The following is a 22,364-nucleotide window of genomic DNA, read 5'->3' on the forward strand; positions in this document are numbered from 1 at the left end:
AACACCATCCTGTTAGATATGATAATAACAAGTAACAAACACCATCCTGTTAGATATGATAATAACAAGCAACAAACACCATCCTGTTAGATATGATAATAACAAGTAACAAACACCATCCTGTTAGATATGATAATAACAAGTAACAAACACCATCCTGTTAGATATGATAATAACAAGCAACAAACACCATCCTGTTAGATATGATAATAACAAGTAACAAACACCATCCTGTTAGATATGATAATAACAAGTAACAAACACCATCCTGTTAGATATGATAATAACAAGCAACAAACACCATCCTGTTAGATATGATAATAACAAGCAACAAACACCATCCTGTTAGATATGATAATAACAAGTAACAAACACCATCCTGTTAGATATGATAATAACAAGTAACAAACACCATCCTGTTAGATATGATAATAACAAGCAACAAACACCATCCTGTTAGATATGATAATAACAAGCAACAAACACCATCCTGTTAGATATGATAATAACAAGTAACAAACACCATCCTGTTAGATATGATAATAACAAGCAACAAACACCATCCTGTTAGATATGATAATAACAAGCAACAAACACCATCCTGTTAGATATGATAATAACAAGCAACAAACACCATCCTGTTAGATATGATAATAACAAGTAACAAACACCATCCTGTTAGATATGATAATAACAAGTAACAAACACCATCCTGTTAGATATGATAATAACAAGCAACAAACACCATCCTGTTAGATATGATAATAACAAGTAACAAACACCATCCTGTTAGATATGATAATAACAAGCAACAAACACCATCCTGTTAGATATGATAATAACAAGTAACAAACACCATCCTGTTAGATATGATAATAACAAGTAACAAACACCATCCTGTTAGATATGATAATAACAAGTAACAAACACCATCCTGTTAGATATGATAATAACAAGCAACAAACACCATCCTGTTAGATATGATAATAACAAGCAACAAACACCATCCTGTTAGATATGATAATAACAAGCAACAAACACCATCCTGTTAGATATGATAATAACAAGTAACAAACACCATCCTGTTAGATATGATAATAACAAGCAACAAACACCATCCTGTTAGATATGATAATAACAAGCAACAAACACCATCCTGTTAGATATGATAATAACAAGCAACAAACACCATCCTGTTAGATATGATAATAACAAGTAACAAACACCATCCTGTTAGATATGATAATAACAAGTAACAAACACCATCCTGTTAGATATGATAATAACAAGCAACAAACACCATCCTGTTAGATATGATAATAACAAGTAACAAACACCATCCTGTTAGATATGATAATAACAAGCAACAAACACCATCCTGTTAGATATGATAATAACAAGTAACAAACACCATCCTGTTAGATATGATAATAACAAGTAACAAACACCATCCTGTTAGATATGATAATAACAAGTAACAAACACCATCCTGTTAGATATGATAATAACAAGTAACAAACACCATCCTGTTAGATATGATAATAACAAGCAACAAACACCATCCTGTTAGTTATGATAATAACAAGTAACAAACACCATCCTGTTAGATATGATAATAACAAGTAACAAACACCATCCTGTTAGATATGATAATAACAAGTAACAAACACCATCCTGTTAGATATGATAATAACAAGTAACAAACACCATCCTGTTAGATATGATAATAACAAGCAACAAACACCATCCTGTTAGATATGATAATAACAAGTAACAAACACCATCCTGTTAGATATGATAATAACAAGCAACAAACACCATCCTGTTAGTTATGATAATAACAAGTAACAAACACCATCCTGTTAGATATGATAATAACAAGTAACAAACACCATCCTGTTAGTTATGATAATAACAAGTAACAAACACCATCCTGTTAGATATGATAATAACAAGCAACAAACACCATCCTGTTAGATATGATAATAACAAGTAACAAACACCATCCTGTTAGATATGATAATAACAAGTAACAAACACCATCCTGTTAGATATGATAATAACAAGCAACAAACACCATCCTGTTAGATATGATAATAACAAGTAACAAACACCATCCTGTTAGATATGATAATAACAAGCAACAAACACCATCCTGTTAGATATGATAATAACAAGTAACAAACACCATCCTGTTAGATATGATAATAACAAACAACAAACACCATCCTGTTAGATATGATAATAACAAGTAACAAACACCATCCTGTTAGATATGATAATAACAAGCAACAAACACCATCCTGTTAGATATGATAATAACAAACAACAAACACCATCCTGTTAGATATGATAATAACAAGTAACAAACACCATCCTGTTAGATATGATAATAACAAGTAACAAACACCATCCTGTTAGTTATGATAATAACAAGTAACAAACACCATCCTGTTAGTTATGATAATAACAAGCAACAAACACCATCCTGTTAGATATGATAATAACAAGTAACAAACACCATCCTGTTAGATATGATAATAACAAGCAACAAACACCATCCTGTTAGATATGATAATAACAAGCAACAAACACCATCCTGTTAGATATGATAATAACAAGTAACAAACACCATCCTGTTAGTTATGATAATAACAAGTAACAAACACCATCCTGTTAGATATGATAATAACAAGCAACAAACACCATCCTGTTAGATATGATAATAACAAGTAACAAACACCATCCTGTTAGATATGATAATAACAAGTAACAAACACCATCCTGTTAGATATGATAATAACAAGTAACAAACACCGTCCTGTTAGATATGATAATAACAAGTAACAAACACTGTCCTGTTAGATATGATAATAACAAGCAACAAACACCATCCTGTTAGATATGATAATAACAAGTAACAAACACCATCCTGTTAGATATGATAATAACAAGTAACAAACACCGTCCTGTTAGATATGATAATAACAAGCAACAAACACCATCCTGTTAGATATGATAATAACAAGTAACAAACACCATCCTGTTAGATATGATAATAACAAGTAACAAACACCATCCTGTTAGTTATGATAATAACAAGTAACAAACACCATCCTGTTAGATATGATAATAACAAGTAACAAACACCGTCCTGTTAGATATGATAATAACAAGTAACAAACACCGTCCTGTTAGATATGATAATAACAAGCAACAAACACCATCCTGTTAGATATGATAATAACAAGTAACAAACACCATCCTGTTAGATATGATAATAACAAGTAACAAACACCATCCTGTTAGTTATGATAATAACAAGTAACAAACACCATCCTGTTAGATATGATAATAACAAGTAACAAACACCGTCCTGTTAGATATGATAATAACAAGCAACAAACACCATCCTGTTAGATATGATAATAACAAGTAACAAACACCATCCTGTTAGATATGATAATAACAAGCAACAAACACCATCCTGTTAGATATGATAATAACAAGTAACAAACACCGTCCTGTTAGATATGATAATAACAAGTAACAAACACCATCCTGTTAGATATGATAATAACAAGTAACAAACACCATCCTGTTAGATATGATAATAACAAGCAACAAACACCATCCTGTTAGATATGATAATAACAAGCAACAAACACCATCCTGTTAGATATGATAATAACAAGCAACAAACACCATCCTGTTAGATATGATAATAACAAGTAACAAACACCATCCTGTTAGATATGATAATAACAAGTAACAAACACCATCCTGTTAGATATGATAATAACAAGTAACAAACACCATCCTGTTAGATATGATAATAACAAGCAACAAACACCATCCTGTTAGATATGATAATAACAAGCAACAAACACCATCCTGTTAGATATGATAATAACAAGTAACAAACACCATCCTGTTAGATATGATAATAACAAGTAACAAACACCATCCTGTTAGATATGATAATAACAAGTTAATAATAACGCATTTCACCCCTTTGTTGCTCAACTTGTTTTTTTCTTTGTTTTGTTTTTTACTCTTGTTTCTACACAGCATTCATTCTGTAGGTGTTCAGAAATACAGTATATGTGCTTATAGGTCCAAACTTTAAAACGAAAGGTATAAATATGAGCCTGGTTTCTCTTTTTTTTTGCTTAATCTGGTGCATGTTGGCTGTGTCTTGTGTCTTGGTATAATATTGTGTGTGTTTGTAGAAAGATACATTTGACCCAGTCTGTGTCTGCACTACTGGCTTTCTTGCATAGTGATTGGTTGCACTCAAGACAATGTTGTTTGAACTTTTATATCTGTCACGACTCAAACAATGTGAGAAATTGTCAACGTTGGGGCGTATTTTAAATGGATTTTGAGTGGTTCAAGGAATGTGGCCCACTTTCCTCGAGCGTAAGCCTGACCGCGGAGAGGTGGTCATTGGTGGTGGTGGTGGTGGTGATTGATGGTGACAGTGTTCCAGAAGGTCTTCATCCCAGACGTGAAGATGTATCACAGGATTCTCCCGTGTTCGTCCGTGACGCATCTTCACCTCCTGTACCATGAGCACAAGCCTCCGCCCTTGAGTGGAGATGACAGAGGACTTCTTTCTTTCTTTCTTTCTTTCTTTTTTCTTGCCGGCACCATCTCTTCTCTTTGAGATGCCTCTCTTCCACACGCCTGCCTGACTGCAGGAAACGTGTCCCAGTCACAGGCATTATGCGGAGACCTTCTGGATGTGCTTGGGAACATGGGTGGGGGCAGTCACAGTGATGTATGGATGTAATCCCCCCGCAGCGGCACGACATGGCTGTCACTTGCCATAGGAGATGAGATGATTTATGTCCGTGGCCGGCGCTGCATACGGCAAGGTATAAGTGAGGTTAACGTTAAACGTCTGATCCTTGAGTAAAAAAAAAAAAAAAAAGGGAACCCCCGCCATTCATTCATTTAACTCATTTATAACACATTTATAACACCTGAACAGCAGCACATGTTTCTGTTGGGTTTCCTTTCCCCCTATCCCACCCCAGATTTGCCTCCTATTTTCTCTCCAGTAGTCATTGCCATAGACGAGCACTTGCTTCCTACGATACAGCTGCTTCTTTTCACCTGACAGCGAGGAGCAGGGTGGGAATTTCGTCATTTTAGGGGACAAGGCTATTTGGCATCAGCGCATATTTTTTTTTAAGGCACAAATATGCCAGGGCACAAAGGCCATTGCTCTATTGACATCGTGAAGAGCGATTTTTCTGAAATGTGTGTCAAAATGAGCCAATGACACATCCTTTGCATGGAGCAGGCTACATTAAACTGAGACCACTGATGCTTTTAGCCCATTGATACCTGATGCAGCATTTGTGTGTGTATCCCTTTAAGACCACGAACCGCATGACGCGGTTCGCGGTCTTAAAGGGATACACACACAAATGAGGGATATACACGCAAATGCTGCATCGGGTATCAATGGGTTAAAAGCAACTGACAGTAGCAGGCTAGTAGCAGGGCACTGAAGGTGGCCTTAGGGATCTCACGGCATCACGGCCAGAGGGAGGGGCAAATGAGGCCATGGCCTCTGTGTAATTCCCACCCTGGCGAGGAGTTTCCCCGGCAGGACGTATCGCGCTACTCCCCCATTCCCCTCCCCCGGAACAGTCCTCCCCCCCCTTCCCGACCGACCAGAGGAGGCACTATAGTGCAGCGATCAGGACTCCTCGTCCCGCAGACACGGCCAATCGTGTCTGTATGAGCGTCCGATCAAGCCGGAAGGAAGTACCATTGCCCATTGGGAATTGAACCCGCGTCTCCATGGTGGTGGTAGGCCAGTGCTTTTACCTCTGCACTACGGCAGACACCCCCTCTGTTCGGGGGTCAACATCGAATCGGAGCATTTCTGTTTACACCTTTCATCGGAGGAGAAGGGAGGGGAATGATTTTTCCAACTCCAACTCCTGTTTCTCCAAGAATCTGTACCTCTTACACCTGTACCTGTATCTATAATTGATCTGTTCAAAAGAGTGGCAGATCCATAGATCGGTGCTATACGGATAAGCCGAGGTAGAATAGCGGCCTCTCTGCCGCACGGCGGGTATGATGGATGTGTGGTGTCCCGTCGCTTCTTCATTTACATGTCCACATGTTGTGCTATAGCTGCCACTGACGATGACAAGTCGCTCAGTGCGGCGAGATGCAGCACGCGGGCGTGACGTCGTGCGGAGAGTCACGATGAAAGACAGTCCGACCGCGATGATGTGTGGGAGACGGCAGACGGGCAGTATTGATTTTGGAGCAGGGATAGGGATCGGTGAATGGGGGGGGGGGAAATCAATATAGATAATATAGCGCGCTGTAAAGGAACACTGTGGAAAACGTGGAGAAAAGAGATTTATTTGTCTGAATTTCAGATGCTATATTTATTCGTTTATGCATTTGTAAAGGTGTTTATAGCAATGCAGAACTGTTTAATTGCACCTAATTAGGGTGTCATTTTCAAATTGTGACATTTTATATATATATATATACTGTATATATATATATATATACACACAACGGGCATTGTAAACAACAATGAGATGTCAATCCAGTAGGCAGTAGTTATTAAATTACTATTGGTGGTAATTATACTGGTTGTCAGTGTGTTTGTTATAGCCTAATCTGTTTTCCAGTGTTGTGCAGATGGTTTGTAGGCTGTTATGAAGTGAGAACCTTCCAGCAGTTGAGAGAAGTTGTTTTTCACAGCTTTTTTTTCATGATCTATTCTCAGCGGTTTGGCTCGGCCTCACGGCGACAACACATCTGCGTGTAGAAGTCAGGTGTTAATTACAGTAGAAAAGCTTATTTTTTTTCTTCAGGATGCACTGGATGTGACAACGGCCATGTTTAATATTTATATGTGCCGTATTTTCCTGAAGTGAGATACCGGCCAACCCCTTCGTCTGACTTCTACCTTCCTCTGTATCGCTATTTATAAATACGTTTCACATTAATATGATCATTTCCAGTGTGTTTCCACGGACGCTGAACTACAGTGATGTGCGGGGCTCCACTTTGATCTAACCCCTCTACCTTGTCGTCATGATCTAATATCGTATTAATAATATTCATCAAATATTTTCCCTGATTCTCCATGTATGGTAAACTACGGTGAGATGTAGGGCTACCATTTGATCTGGCAGTGAAGATCACAATCTCCCCATCCACTTTATCTCTATTTATGAATAAGTGTCACGTTAATATTACAACTCCGGTATGTTTTCACAGGTATGGTGAGCTCTACTCTTTGATCTGGCACCGACGTGTGAATCCATATGAATGCATGTGTGTTTCCTCTGTGTTGTGGCAGGTATGGTGAACTACAGCGAGGTATCCGGCTACCCCCTCGTTCAGCACTGGAGGCTGCGCTCTGTGCTGTACCACGTCAAGCTCAATCAGTGGGTCCTCTCCCAAGGTAAATCACTCTGATCGTTTATATATTTATTTATATTATATTATTATTATATTATTATATTATATTTATATATGGCTGGGTAAATCACTCAGAAAAACATTTTTGGCTATCAAATATTTGTACAGGATATGATAGTCAAAGTTTGCAGCTCATAACGCGAGCTGCGGTGCTGTGTTTGATTTTCATATTTGATCAGCCGTTTGATTAACAGCCAAACCGTCATCTTTTGATCAAGCTTTCATATCTACAGTATATGATTAAAATAGCCTACAATAATGTACTATTAGCTGACGAGGGAAATGAAGATGGCGCTCTCCTGGTGTGACGTCCTTACTCAACTTCTTTTAAAAGCAATTTAGACTTGGGTTGGGTAGTGGTAAAGGTGTTTTCAGAATTCAGTTGAACCTTTACTAACGTGTCTCATTTGGAATGTTTATGTATTTTATTTGAATTTATTTATTTTTTCCTGCATTTTCTTTCCTTTTCATATGAGGATCCTGAGTGTGTGAGTGGGGGTGCAGGGAGGGGGGGGGGGGTGACATTATTTTGTCATGAATCCAATTGTTACTGTCAAGTGTCAAAATGTGAAAAATGACAATAAACACATATATATATATAAAAAAAAAAGCAATTTAGTGTGTGGCGGATCGGCACAACTGTAATGTAATGTCAAATATATGCAGCGATTATAACACGCACACACACAAAAAGGCACTTATAAATATGTCCCTAACAGCAGCAGAAGCAGTTTTTAAGGTGATACGTTCAACACATTATCAACAGGATTTCCACCGGGTGCACTGCTGCTAATTATGTAATGCGTGGCTGACAGGTTCAAGTTGCGTCCATTATATCAAATTAAAGCCACGTTGAAACAGTTAATTATGGACTGATTGTGGTGCCGCTGCGCTCGGAGAGAACTCTGAAAGGCAATAAATTGGCCCGGGTCAAGTTTCCCCTCAAATGCAAATGAGCAAAATGTCAGTTGAAAAGGGCACCGGCTAACACACCGCTCAACCAGCACAACCAAACAAGAGCGACCCATTGAGAGACGTGAGTAATAATCATATAATAACCTCATATGCCCATGCTCAATGTCTAATAATAACCTTCAATCAATCGCCAATATTGTCCAAACAGACCTGCTGCTACCTGTAGTCCCAGGGAGCTTAACAAGAACGATCAAACAAACAAAAACCAAAATAGCGTATTTATCAACAGCACAAATATGGGTAACAGTTTGTTTATATTTATGTCATATTTCAATAGCTTGTTAGTTGACATTCAACAATTCAGCTGTTTCACTTTTGTCTGTAGAGTAGATATTTTCTCATAGATGTTTTAACAGGTGATGTTTGCTTCCCGTTCCACACGCCTGATTCTCATCACCTGGAGCTACTAAATTATTCAGAGAACATGTAGGTACGTTGATGAATTTTCACATATCCTTCTATAGACAATCTGTTATCTGTTAACATCTCCAGTCAAAAGCTAAAGCAGTTGAATTATCGAATGTCAACTAATAAGCTGTGGGAATGTTACAAATGCTCTGTAGGGTAAACTCTGTAGGCACTCGGCAGACTATCCAACGAAAGTGTGCACCAAACAGCTCCCCAGAAAGTTCCCTCGGCAAGCACATGTTCAACCTTCTCCATAATGAGGTAGCCTCTCCAGGGAGCACCCACACCTGGGACCTTCTAATGGCTGCTATTGGTGCTATTGTTAGGTTCGCTGCTGACACCCATAGCAATCGCGAGCGCACAGCCGTATCAGCCAGTGCCTATAGAAACACGCCGATCCTCTACTTAAGAGGGTAGAAATACTCTCAATGCAAAGTGTACACTGTGTGTATAGGCTATAATGGGGATGAGCAGGTACAGTAGTGAGGGCAACACAAGACAATAAAGCAAAGCGCGAGCTGTAATAGTTCCCTGCTACACATTCACAGAGGGCTTTTATTGTGAAAAGAACAGAACAGAAATTGTGTTTCAAACTATTTAACTTTGACAGAGCATCGGGACTGTTCAGTAGAGCAGATATAGGAGTCAGCTTCCAACAGCAGCTGGCCCCAGGGACACACTGACACTAATTCAAGCTATTTCCCTTATCGCCTTAAATGCGTCTCTTTTCATCCTCATTCCATCTGTTGTTACACGAATAAGACAATGGGAGATATACAGATAGATAGATAGATATACAGATAGATAGATAGATATATAGATAGATAGATAGATAGATAGATAGATATACAGATAGATAGATAGATAGATAGATAGATAGATATACAGATAGATAGATAGATAGATAGATATATAGATAGATAGATAGATAGATATACAGATAGATAGATAGCTAGATATACAGATAGATAGATAGATATACAGATAGATATATAGATAGATAGATATACAGATAGATAGATAGCTAGATATACAGATAGATAGATAGATATACAGATAGATATATAGATAGATATACAGATAGATAGATAGCTAGATATACAGATAGATAGATAGATATACAGATAGATAGATAGCTAGATATACAGATAGATAGATAGATAGATAGATAGCGAGCTAGATAGATAGACAGCTAGATAGATAGATAGATAGATAGGTAGGTAGATATACAGATAGATTGATAGATACAGTAGATAGATATATAGATAGATAGACAGATAGCTAGACAGATAGATAGACAGATAGATAGATAGTTAGACAGATATCTAGATAGAGAGATATATAGAGAGATAGATAGACAGATACTGTAGATAGATAGACAGATAGCTAGACAGATAGATAGATAGATAGTTAGACAGATAGCTAGATAGAGAGAGAGATAGAGAGATAGATAGACAGATAGATAGATAGATAGTTAGACAGATAGCTAGATAGAGAGAGAGAAAGATAGATAGAGAGAGATAAGCGAGACTCAGAAAGGTCAAAATAGACAGATGAATATAGTCCAATATGTGTTTCTTCTCCTCTCTGCTCTTTTGCGTTGCCTCTCTGTGTGTCTGTGTCATATATCACACAGCTTTGTATCCAGAGTCAGACCAAGCCTTTGTGACAGTGCCTGCCTGCCACGGCAGCTTCAGAGTCACTGTGGATAGGGAGAGGAGAGGTATTTAGTCGAGCAATACTTCGTCTGAAGGCTGCTCCTGGCTGCTGACACGTCGGCGGGATTATACTCAACATTTCCCGACGGGCTTCACGCTGCTAAATGTGTTATTCTATCAAAATGCATTTCTCTCTCTCTCTCTCTCTCTCTCTCTCTCTCTCTCTCTCTCTCTCTCTCTCTCTCTCTCTCTCTACATAACTTGGGCTCTTAGTTGGGGCAATTCCTCAGGATTGGAGGGGAAAGTAAACGTTCATTCGTGCCAGCAACGGAGGGGGGAAAGTGTCACTTCTTAATTTGGATGTTTGTCATGTTTTAAGTGCATGCATTATTCATAGATCCCATCGTAAACTCTTTACGTTCAGACGAGCGCCCCCGAGCGTCGCACCTCCAACCCGTCGTAAAGTCTTTATGTTGTGATGAGTGCAGCCTCAAGCGTCACACCTCTAATGCATTTCCAAATGGTTTGGCGATCCGGATTTTAACGCGTCCGCCGCTCGGAACTCTTTATTTTCCCTCCACGCCTCCTCCCCCTCTCCCTCCCCGTTTCCCACTTTAGCGCATCATCCTTCACCCGCCACGGGAGGGGACGAGGCGACGCCTTTTTTTTTTTTTTTTACATCTGATAGCAAAGCCCCCCCCCCCCCCCCCCCCCCATCTTTCATCCACACGGCGCGCTCTCTGTCTCTCACTCCGCTGGCCTCCTAATTTAATCTTGGAGGGGAGAAGTAAGAGCAAGCGGAGCGTGAGCGAGCGCCCAGATATTAATGCTGCTGCTTCTCGCCGAAATGATAATGATAAACGGCCGTCGCGCGTCGGCTTTTTTCCAATATTTGCAGAGAGAGAGAGAGAGAGAGAGAGAGAGAGAGAGAGAGAGGATTCTAGCCGGCGCACGCACCGCCAGTTTGTTATAACGTCCGGTTAATGTATCACATCAAACGCACTTTATTTCCTGATGCCGCTACAGTCCCAAACAGCGTGTAGACCACACCTTCTTCCTGCACTGAGATTAAATTAGCATGAGCGGACATGTTTTTAGAGTGGCTTGCCACCGCCTCATGCACACACACACACACACACACACACACACACACACACACACACACACACACACACACACACACACACACAAAATCTTGAGTCATCTTGAGGTATTTACACTTGGTTCTAGAAGCCCTTTTATCCCACTATTCTGGGTAAAAACCTGTCATTTCAGCGTAGGTCTCTCTGAGGGCAAAACGTCCCCGAGGGAGATTCACTGTCTAAATTAGCTATTCAAATAGCTCATTAACCCCCGATGCTGTAACGGCCACTTATCTCAGTCTAAATAAAGGCGGGGGGAGAGTGTGTGTGGGGGGAGGGGGGGTAGTAACCTTTAACCTTTGTGTCGTCCCGACTTTTCCCGGCGACGCGACAGAGGGTGGTGTGGTCATATCCAGTCAGGAATGAGGGAACATGTGACCAACTCACTTAAGAAATTCTCTGCCATTTGGGAGCCGTTTCTGGCCTACCTCGTAGAGGTTGGGGGCGACGGGTGATTCGCCAGGCTGGTTCCTCATGGACACCCCCTGTGTGGGATCCCAGACACAATTATACCTTATGCTTACAAGCATAATAAGCACCTTACAGACGACTGGTAGCACCTGACTTAATATTGAATGTTGATATGGGTTTTGTTTTTGTTTTTGTTTTGTTTGCTTGTTTGTTGTTGTTTTTCCGGTGTCTGAGCCTGTTTGTTTGTCTTGTTCGTATGTTGTAAAAAAAATAAATGAAAATAAAATATTGAAAAAAAATAAAAGAAATGTGTGACATGTGTCTTAGCTGTCTTCAGGGACAAAAAATGTGCATGTTTTCCCCGCGTACGTGCACATGAAACACACACTCAGTGCAATGAGAGAAATGATGAACATGAAGGTTCTCGCTCTGCGTTTGAAGCTGTGGACGCTCACAGAGGAATGAGAGAAAGTCACATTATGAATGTGTGCCCACACAATGTTCTCACATCTTTCATCGGGTGTTTGAAACAGTGTTTTCTGCCTCAAATAGCCTCAGAACCTGGGGCAGCTGCTGTCAGATACAGTCCTACTACTACTAATAATAATAGATATGCAGTTATTTTTACCTGATAATAATACAAGTACGGTGGCCCAGACAGCTCGAATAAACTGCATGTCCAAAACACTTTGCAAATTAAACAAACAAATGGAAAAAGACACTAGCGCATTCACGCAAAACACACATGCAAAAGCCTCCGCATGAATAGTGTTTTGACATTCTCCCTGTAATCTCACTACCCGCCACCCACCACTCCCCTCCCCCCCCATCATCCTCCATCACCTGTGGCTCTGTTATTTATAGAACCAAATCTGCTTATTTCCTCACCATGCCGGCACACACACACACACAAACACAAAACAAAAACAAAAACAGGTCAATTTTCCTGGAGCGACGCTGCACGGGAACAGAACTGATTGTTTTGAAAACGCAATCGACTTCATTGTGTATTTGTGTCTTTTACCCCCCTCTTCCTCCCCCCCCCCCCTCCTCCCCGCCAGCCTTCAGCTCGGCCGTGCACTCGCTGGACGGGGCGACGCTGCGCGCCGACTTCGTCTCCATCCTCAGGGAGTTCGGGAACCACTACGTGCAGGAGGCGGTGTACGGCTTCCAGGAGGCATGCACCATCTGGTACCCCAACAAACAGGTCCAGAGACAGCTGTGGCTGGAGTACCAGGACATCAGCAAAGGTAGGACACACACACAGACGCACGCACACACACAGGCACACACACACGCACACGCACACACACACACACACACACACACACACACACACACACACACACGCGCACACACACGTACGTACAGAAACCGAGTTTGCGTGTGTCTGCAAGTGCATTCAAGAAGAAAGGATGGCCATAAATGACAATAATAATAATGTGTGTATTTGATGATGCTGGAGCGATGAGATTTAAAGTTTGTCACCACACAAAACACACCCAGTCTGTGTGTGTGTGTGTGTGTGTGTGTGTGTGTGTGTGTGCGCGTGTGCGTGCGCGCGTGTGTGTGTGTGTGTGTGTGTGTGTGTGTGTGGCGTCTGCTCAGATTGTCGCGTTGTAAATTTAGAATTGGCACTACTTTGTATCCTGCGTTCTGCCGGAGAGTAAACGCTGGCTGAGAGAGAAAGCACTCTGGGACCTCTTCTACACATTTGAAGCAAGCTGTTCTCTCAGTGCTCACTGCAGACAGATCTAATGGGCTCCCAGGGCGGCGACCCTTCACAAAATGCTCTTCGGGTGCTTGTGCCTTCAGGTGCCCCCACGGGACCCGCCGCGGGTTTCTTTTGGAACCCCCTTTTCTTGTTTTCTTCTGTTTTATTGTGTCAGTTGCTTTGCTTTGAAGGGCTTTGGTGTCGTTTGTGGGGCAGATCTCATCACCGGAAGGGGTCAAAGCGTTTAGATACCAAGAAGTTTGCCTTTTTACACTAGGTTGTGAATAATCGCATTTAGGGGGCCTGCTTGTCAGATGATAGATTTCAAAGTAAAAGCACATTCGTGTGTGGCAAAGGTGCCACAAAATCCACAAAGATCGAACCATGTGAATGAGGTCGTGATATTGACTTTCAGAGCTGCACGCTTTCTTCATTTTTAGCATTCGCGTCGAAAGGTCACATTATGATGGCTGTGGAAATGCGCGCACGCGAAAACGCCCACCCACCCACACACACACACACACACACACACACACACACACACACACACACACACACACACACACACACACACACAAAGAGACAAGCCGCATCTGATTGCCGTCTTGAACGCACACTAACACACAATGGCGTAACAGAGAGCACAGCGTAGATCATACTCTGCTTCTGCCCTATGATCAGCGTCGCACCATCTCAGGCAATTACAGTCGACCTACAAGCGAGAAACACTCGAAGCACTCCGAGCACTTTTACTCTCAAAACGAACAGTCGCAGAATCAAGGTCTTGTTTTTGTTCCGTACGCAAAAGAAATAGACAAAAAAACGGCCGGCACATGCCAGCCATCCGTCTTTGTATACCTGTAGTTGTTTTCTGGGCGAGACGGTAAGTAATAGCCCCTCTCTACCGGGCGTTTCAGCCCAGTGCCTCCCAACTCTCTCTCTCTCTCTCTCTCTCTCTCTCTCTCTCTCTCTCTCCTTTGTTTGGATCGACCACTTTTCTTCTCTTCTCTCTTTGTTTCCCCCGCGCGTCCAAGGACACCCCCGTCGCGCCGCGCCGATCACTCCCCGTTACCTTTGTGCTGACAGATGGCATTAGATGACTGAGTTTTCCACCCTCATGCGAAGTCCATTTCTCTTCATTTTCTCCAACTTCTGACACAGCGGTTGCAGACACCGCTAAACGATTCAAGACGAAAAATTGCCTCTCTGTCTTTCTTTTTTCCCTTCCTCTTGCTCTCTCTTTCTCTGTAAACTGCCTTTGATTCGATGCTTTTTTTCTTTTCTCTCTTCCATTATTTTCTTATCAAAGAAGCTGAACTTTCTAGCAACTTTTCACGCAGATCTTTATCATCAATAATGTATATAGGACATTCTGCTACATGTTCAGCAGACCCTATTTGCATGCGACTAGTATTATGTAGGGGCCTCGTGTAATTAATTATTAGTATTAATTTTGTTACACTACTTTTTGTACACTGCATTCACACATGGTAATAGAATCCGCTGAACTCATAACTGTATTAACGTCAAGATTTTACAATTCACCTTTGGCAAATCTTGAAGTTTGCAAATAACACAACTTCCCTCTGTAGATCCCACTACTACCGCCTCCATCTTTCATATTCGGACGATGATAGAAACCCACCGACACACAGGATTCGTATTATAAGGCGACCTGCCGTAAACTACAGAAAGTACAAATTGCTGGATGACACCAGGTAATATTGGGCCTTAAAGCATGTACCATTTATTTAGATTGTGAGTTTGAATAATAGTCTTTGTCGCACTTTGCACTGTTAAAAAAAAATAAAAGGGAAAAAAAACGACAGTATTAATAACGACAGTGATCGTAATAATAATAATACAATCATGAAATATTTAAGCAATATAGCATGAGAGCCAGTGTGTTGTGGCGAATATATCCCGCTGATAAGCTGTTATCCCACTCGGCCTGCGGCCTCGTGGGATAACAGCTTATCAGCGGGATATATGCCACAACACCACGCAGCTCGAGTGCTATATTGCTTTTATAAAACGGTTTCCAAGTATGATAATATAATAATAATAATAATACTATAAGTCCGACTGGCATGTCATTCTGATAGAGTCAGTTGAAACACTACTGTAAGGCGGGACCGCAAGAACGTGCGGGTGATTTGATTGGATCGTTCTGGAGACTGAAGTTGACATTGGCCAATCCTGGCGCTTGCTGAGAAGCTGAGAGCTTTCTGGAAAGCCCGACATGCAGCTCGAGCGCAGCGCTGCATTCTCAGCGCTTGCTGAGAAGCTGAGTGCTTTCTGCAAAGCCCGACACCAACTAACGTTACGGGGTTAAATGCGGGGTTAACAGCCTTTTTTTTGCAAAGAAGACATTAGCCCGCGTCTATTCTTGTACAAAACATAATTTTCTGCGAAGTATTAGTAAAGTTATAAGCGAAGATCGATTCACAAGGATCTGACAGCTGTCTCCGCCATTTGTTTTTTTTTAGGTAACCAAAGGCTTTTAGTAAGAGAGTTGCCATGGCAACCAATAACCCATGGCCATGGGTTATTGGAGTGGGTTATTGGATTTATACAATGGCTGTGAACCAATCAGATTGCTTGATTTGAGAGAGCCGTTTTATAATCATCATTATATAACTGAGATATCGTATTCTTCTTCTTCTTCTTCTTCTACCACTATACTTAGTAGTAGAAGTAGCATTAGCATGTACCGTATTATTGGTAGTAGAGTAGCAGTAGCTGTTGTCACTCCTTACTGTACTGTATAACTTTTCACTTTGCTCAGTGTTGGCCAGACACTGGATGTAAACAGCAACAGGAAGTCTGCTCCGCCCCCCAGGCTTTTAACTGCGTGTTTGTTTCTGCTCCATGTTGAAGTAACAGTGGAAACATCAGCTTTGGGCCACGCAGGTCTCCAAATCCCATTGTCCCGCTCTGTGTGAGATCTGTCTGGAATCTGGTTTCCTGCCGAGCAGAGAGCATCCTGATTAGGTTGGGATGTGAAGATCTGAGATGATTCAATTTTAGTGGGTAACTGCTTCACCCTGGCCCAGCCAGGACCATCCATTTCTAGGGAGGGGGGGGGAGAAAAAAGATTTCATTGGCAAAAACTTGAAATCAGACTCATCTTTCTTAATCTGTTCCCGGCTTCTTGGAAACGTCCTGGCCTTTTGGAGGGAGTAATGAGCTCACTGGAGAGTTTGATGATCCATGTCCTCGCCCTCTGCTCCAGATACAAGATGTGCCCCGGTACTGCCCGCTCCTTCTCAACCAGAACCCTACACATCATTTTCTACATGTGGGACCACTGTGAGCAGCCTTATTTATATGTCAGCTGATTCAATCAACGGAAATTGGATTTGGTGTGTGTGTGTGTGTGTGTGTGTGGGGGGGGGGGGGGTGTTGAACTTGAAGATATGGCTTTCCACCATGCCTCATAGGATAGTTTGCTCTGCATTAAGTGAGGAATCGCTGCTCTTGCTCTCCCATAGCCGGAAACAAGACACAGAGGAGTTTGTTGTGACTGTGCAGTAATGTGCCAGTGGAGCAGCTTCAGGCAGATATCTAGGTTATCTGACTTCTTCAAACTACCATCTAAAAAGAGCGTCTCCTTCTATCAACCTGAAGCAAACCCCGTCTAAGGGTCTACTAAGGAAGTTACAAGTGGCACAAAACAAGGCAGCAAGGCTGGTCCTGGGGTGCTCTCCCAGGTCTAGCATAGCTGACATGCATATAAGTCTTTCATGGCTTAAGGTCCTTACACATCGGGAGCGTTTTTTTCGTGCGATTAATTTGCACGTCAATAATATTTTACGAGCCTATATCAGTCAATGCAACCATGCATACCAATGGCGAAGTTTCGCTGAGCGTTATTGCGGTGTTTATTTTTTCGAACCACGGTCGATTTTTCAGAAATTCGCTTTCGACGTGTACACATCTGTGGCTGTGATTGACAGGTGGGTCAAAACTCGCATCGCAATTTCGTGCCGTATATTCACATCGCTCTTGATGTGTAAGGACCTTTAGTGTTGGGAAAAGGCTAACGGACAACCTACTTATATTTTTTCAAAATCAATCTCCTAAATTTCTTTTCAACAACATCATTTATAGTTCAGGGATTCATACACACTCCACCAGATTGGGTGAGTGGTGGTCAGATGATTTTACCCAGACCAAAAACCAACGACATGAAGAAAACCGTATACAGGTCTATAGCCACTTGGAATTAATACAGTATACAGTTAGTGACGGACAAGCCCGTCTTTTATTGTCACACAGTCACACACCAACACATGCATGCGGCCACAAACACACTCATGCTGACGGTGGCCGGTGAAATTTGTCCTCTGCATTTGACCCATCCTGGCTTGTTCTTTCCTCCGGGGGGCAGGCCAGGAGCAGTGGTCGCTTTTTCTTTCCAGCGCCCAGGGACCAACTTCGGATGTTGTCGTCACTGGTCGGATGACGATCTTGTCTACCATGCAACGTTTGTTCCATTAAAGGGAGGGTTGGTTTTAAAAGGATTCTTAGAGCCCATCTACACTCACTCACACTATCACTTTTCCAGCCATGATTTGTTTTTCTATAGTATACAGAGTCGTACTGACCATAATATTGTTTGTGTTATTGGCCAGCTAGAGGGCTAGCTGACCATGCTAATGTGCTAATGTCTTAGCTTAGATTTGCTGTTTATTCTTTCTTCTATTCTTTTACTTTGTGTTTTTTGTATTTTAATTATTGTGTGTCATGTAATGTCTATTTTGTCTTGGACCCCAGGAAGACTAGCTGTCGTCTAGGCGGCAACTAATGGGGATCCTTTTTTAATAATAAATCATAATAAATAATAAATAAATAAATTCCATAGAAAGCATTGCTTGCAGGAGCTGTGATGTATTGAGGCGGTCCTGCAGCTGACTGTAAATTACAACTCAGTCGAGCAGTGAGTGAAAGAAACACACAACAACACTCACCGCTCTATGGAAAGGTCATTGACGACTTAGACGAGTTGTTCCCTAATGACCCAGGAGCTTGAAAACACACACACACACACACACACACACACACACACACACACACACACAAGGACACACGCACACACACACATGCACGCACCCACACTGGCCGGCTTTCATTGCTTTATCAGTCATGTTTGTGGAGAGGCAGGGTGCTGCTGCTCATTGGTTGTGGTCAGTGTGTGTGTTTGTGTATGTGTGCGTGTGTGTCTGTGTGTGTGTGTGTGTGTGTGTGTGTGTGTGTGTGTGTGTGTTTGTATGTGGCTGGGGCATGACGCCTTGTCTGGGTGATTAATAGCAGCTTCCTGTCTGTGGTATGAGCCTGGTATTGTCGGACACATAACCTCAATGAGCACTCCGAGGATCAGATAGGAGGAGCAGGGCTGGAACACAGTGCTGGGAGGCTTTATGAAGAGCTGGAGGAGAAAACACATCTGTAGACTGGCCGTGCTGCAAGATGGAGGAGTTCTGCTATTTTCCCACTGTCGTTTTTAGGGATGCATTATATTGGATTCTTCCCCCCGATATGCTGTTATTTTCCACTTTTGCACACACTTTTCCCCCCACCTCATTTCAGAGAACATCAGTTCTCTCCTGCTGTGGAATTAACACATTATTATTGCCTACTATGACCCAGTGACAGATGCAGACATAAATACAATGCTTTTCAAAATGTACACATTCACTGGGCAAAAATAAGAAGACCACCTAGGTTATGTAAAACATGCCATATTTTTATTTCATGTGAGCATCGAACATTGGTGCATATATATTTTATTTTATATTTTTTCACAGATGATTTTTTATCCCCCATTAGTGCTAATTTTAATTGATTTATCCTGGTTGCTGCTCCACCCTCTGCCGATCTGGGGAGAGCCGAAACTGGCTCCATGCTTCCTCCGAGACACGGGCAGTTAGCCAGCCGCTTCTTTTCACCTGACAGGGGAAGCTTCACCGGTAGGACATAGCACGTGGGAGGATCACGCTATTCCAACCAGTTCCCCTCCCTCCGGACAGGCGCCCCTAATTGCATTGCAAAACATTGGTGCATAATTAAAGTGTAATTTTATTGACTTGTCATATCAGCAGAAAGGTTTTTTTTTCCTCCTTTTTTTTGGCATGTGTTTTTAGCGGGGGGTTCCTATCTGGAGGAAAGCCCAGGGGAGCACGGGGGAGAACATGCAAACTCCACACAGAAAGGCCCTTTTGACGAGCCCACCTGGGCGTCAGGGCCCACAGCTTCCCAGGCGGGAATCGAACCCAGGACCTTTTTGCTGTGAGGCGACAGCGCCACCATTTTGGGGCGATGCCGATATTTCATTTTAAAGCCTTTATCAGCCTATATATCTATGACGATATCCCTAGTTTTGAATATATTAAGTTCTGCCTATGCATGACCAAACGCATGTTCTCACAGCCAAGCGTTGTTCAAACGCTCAGAACTTCAATTAAAATTCTAGTGGAGATCCCAAGGTTTCCAAAGATAGCATATATCATCACAGTGAATTACAGGGAAATGCGTATAAAATGATGCACAAACTTGTAATTGATGTAATGGTGCAGCCATTAAAAAATGCCTTGGGTGTGAATATATAATATAATAACAATACATATAATATTTCACTCAATATTTCACAGCTATTCACCTTATTCCTGGACCTACGTTTCCCATGATTCTCAGCGGTTGCCGGTTGTCGACTTCCTGTTTACATTTCTTTCACTAGCAAGGAGGTGCGCACCGCCATAGACATATATAAGGCTAGATGGCTTACCCGCGCTGCCGGTCAATGGAGAGCGACGTCGTCGCATGGTGGCCATCTTGCTACGGCACCACAGCTTTATATATATCTATGGGTTAAAAAAACGCTAACATTTTATTATTATTTTTGGCTCCAAATTACACCAAACTTATACCGAAGCATCATCATCATGAGATGAATTCACGCACCTAGTTTCATGCAGTTTCATCCATTTTGCTAGGAGCTATGAGCATCTGTTGTTGGGTTAGTATTATCACATCAGATGATCATAACTCCTAGGGAAATGGATGAAACTGCATGAAACTTTGTGCCTGAATCCCTCTCATGGCATAGATGCTTCGGTATAATTTTGGTGTAATTTGGAGCCCATCAAAAATATAGTGTTTTTTGTGTTTTTTGTTTTGTTGTTGCCATATCTCGGGAACGGAATATGCTTGTAATAAACCAAACCGTTTGTAAATCCGTCAAGATTTCAGCAAGTTATGAGTATTTTTGTCTGTGCACCCTCCAACAGCTACCAGAGAATGTACCAGAAAGCCTGCCGTAGCAAGATGGCGGCGCTTCAACGACGCTGGTGACTCCGCCTTAAGCCATCTAGCCTTATATATGTCTATGCGCACCGCTGTCAAAGAGTGGGAATGTTTGGCTTATTTAATCCGAAATGGCAAAAAAATAGTAACGTTGTGTGGTTGCATAACGGCGATATTTTACAAAAAGCCGAAATTGCTAAAAATAGTATGTGGTTGCGGCCGCTTTTATTTTGAAGGCTAAACGTCCAAACCGGAACTCTTATTATTTGGTCATTGAACGGCGCTTTAGCGGTCTCTCTCTTTCAAGATTCAAGATATTGTCACTCCGTTGTACAAGTGAGGTCTCTAGACCATATTTCAAGCAGAAGGCCATTCGTGCATAATCTAATCCGATCACCCCTGACGTCAGTCAAGTTCTAGTATGACGTGGTCAGTCAAAGTCTTAGTATGACGTCTGTAATGACGTCAGATATGACGTCAGTTAATCCTCATATATATAGCAAGGGTTCTACGTCACCTCTCTCTCTCTGGCCGATCATAACAGCAGCTAGCTTCACGGCAGTCCATCTCCCCTGAAGCCGTCCTCCGAAGCGTTGTTTTGCCCCACCCACCTCTCCAGTCCGCCACCAACGAGTCGTGACTCCTGATCCCCCACGGGGGGGGGATCTCCTAGCCTATGCAGATGCCCTCCTCTTGCCTCAAGAGCAGCGCCACTGGCTAATGGAGTCATGCGCCAAAGTATTTGCCATGCATGCCGATTGCTAAATAAAGTTCGTTAAATCCTACCAACTGGCCTCTCATGATTGAATTATGCACGTGTGAAATTATTGTGCTGGGGGCTCCATTACAAGACTATAGGTAGGTACAAAGTCACAACAATTATTATGATTATTTTCAGTCTCTTTCGCTATGAACGGTCCTGGCCGGAAACAGGCAACCGGCAGCTGGAAACAGGGAGGGAGGGTGTCATGGAAGCGCCCACGGTCTCACCAGGAAACTCGTGAATAATATAATAATAATACATATAATATTTCACAGCTATAGCTTCAATGCAGCACTTGCCCCTCATTACCACCACTCAGGTGCCCTTGAGCAAGGCCCTTAACCCTAACCGCTCCAGTGGAGCTGCTCAGTGGCCAGCAGATCAGACTGTGGTTGTACTGGGCAGCTTCCAGGTATGAATGTGTGTGTGGATGTGAACAGGGCGCTCCTGAAAAAGAGAGCATTGCTCTTAGTGAGACTCCCCCTGTATAAATACCAGTATAAAAGGAAGCATTG

General features: G+C 41.9%; 1 protein-coding gene across 1 annotated transcript in view; it reads left to right on the forward strand.

The window, feature by feature from the left end:
- The window catches only part of astn1 (astrotactin 1), a gene marked incomplete at both ends in the record, with an annotated part of 525,801 nt that overhangs the window by 293,995 nt on the left and 209,442 nt on the right, over positions 1 to 22,364 (forward strand). The window contains 2 exons of the mRNA XM_083653323.1: positions 7,352 to 7,456; positions 13,129 to 13,317. Coding sequence (XP_083509449.1) covers positions 7,352 to 7,456; positions 13,129 to 13,317 — 294 coding nt within the window. The remainder of the gene's footprint in view (positions 1 to 7,351; positions 7,457 to 13,128; positions 13,318 to 22,364) is intronic.

The sequence above is a fragment of the Poromitra crassiceps genome (assembly GCF_964638095.1).
Source record: "Poromitra crassiceps genome assembly, chromosome: 17".
NCBI classification, from domain to species: Eukaryota; Metazoa; Chordata; class Actinopteri; order Beryciformes; family Melamphaidae; genus Poromitra; species Poromitra crassiceps.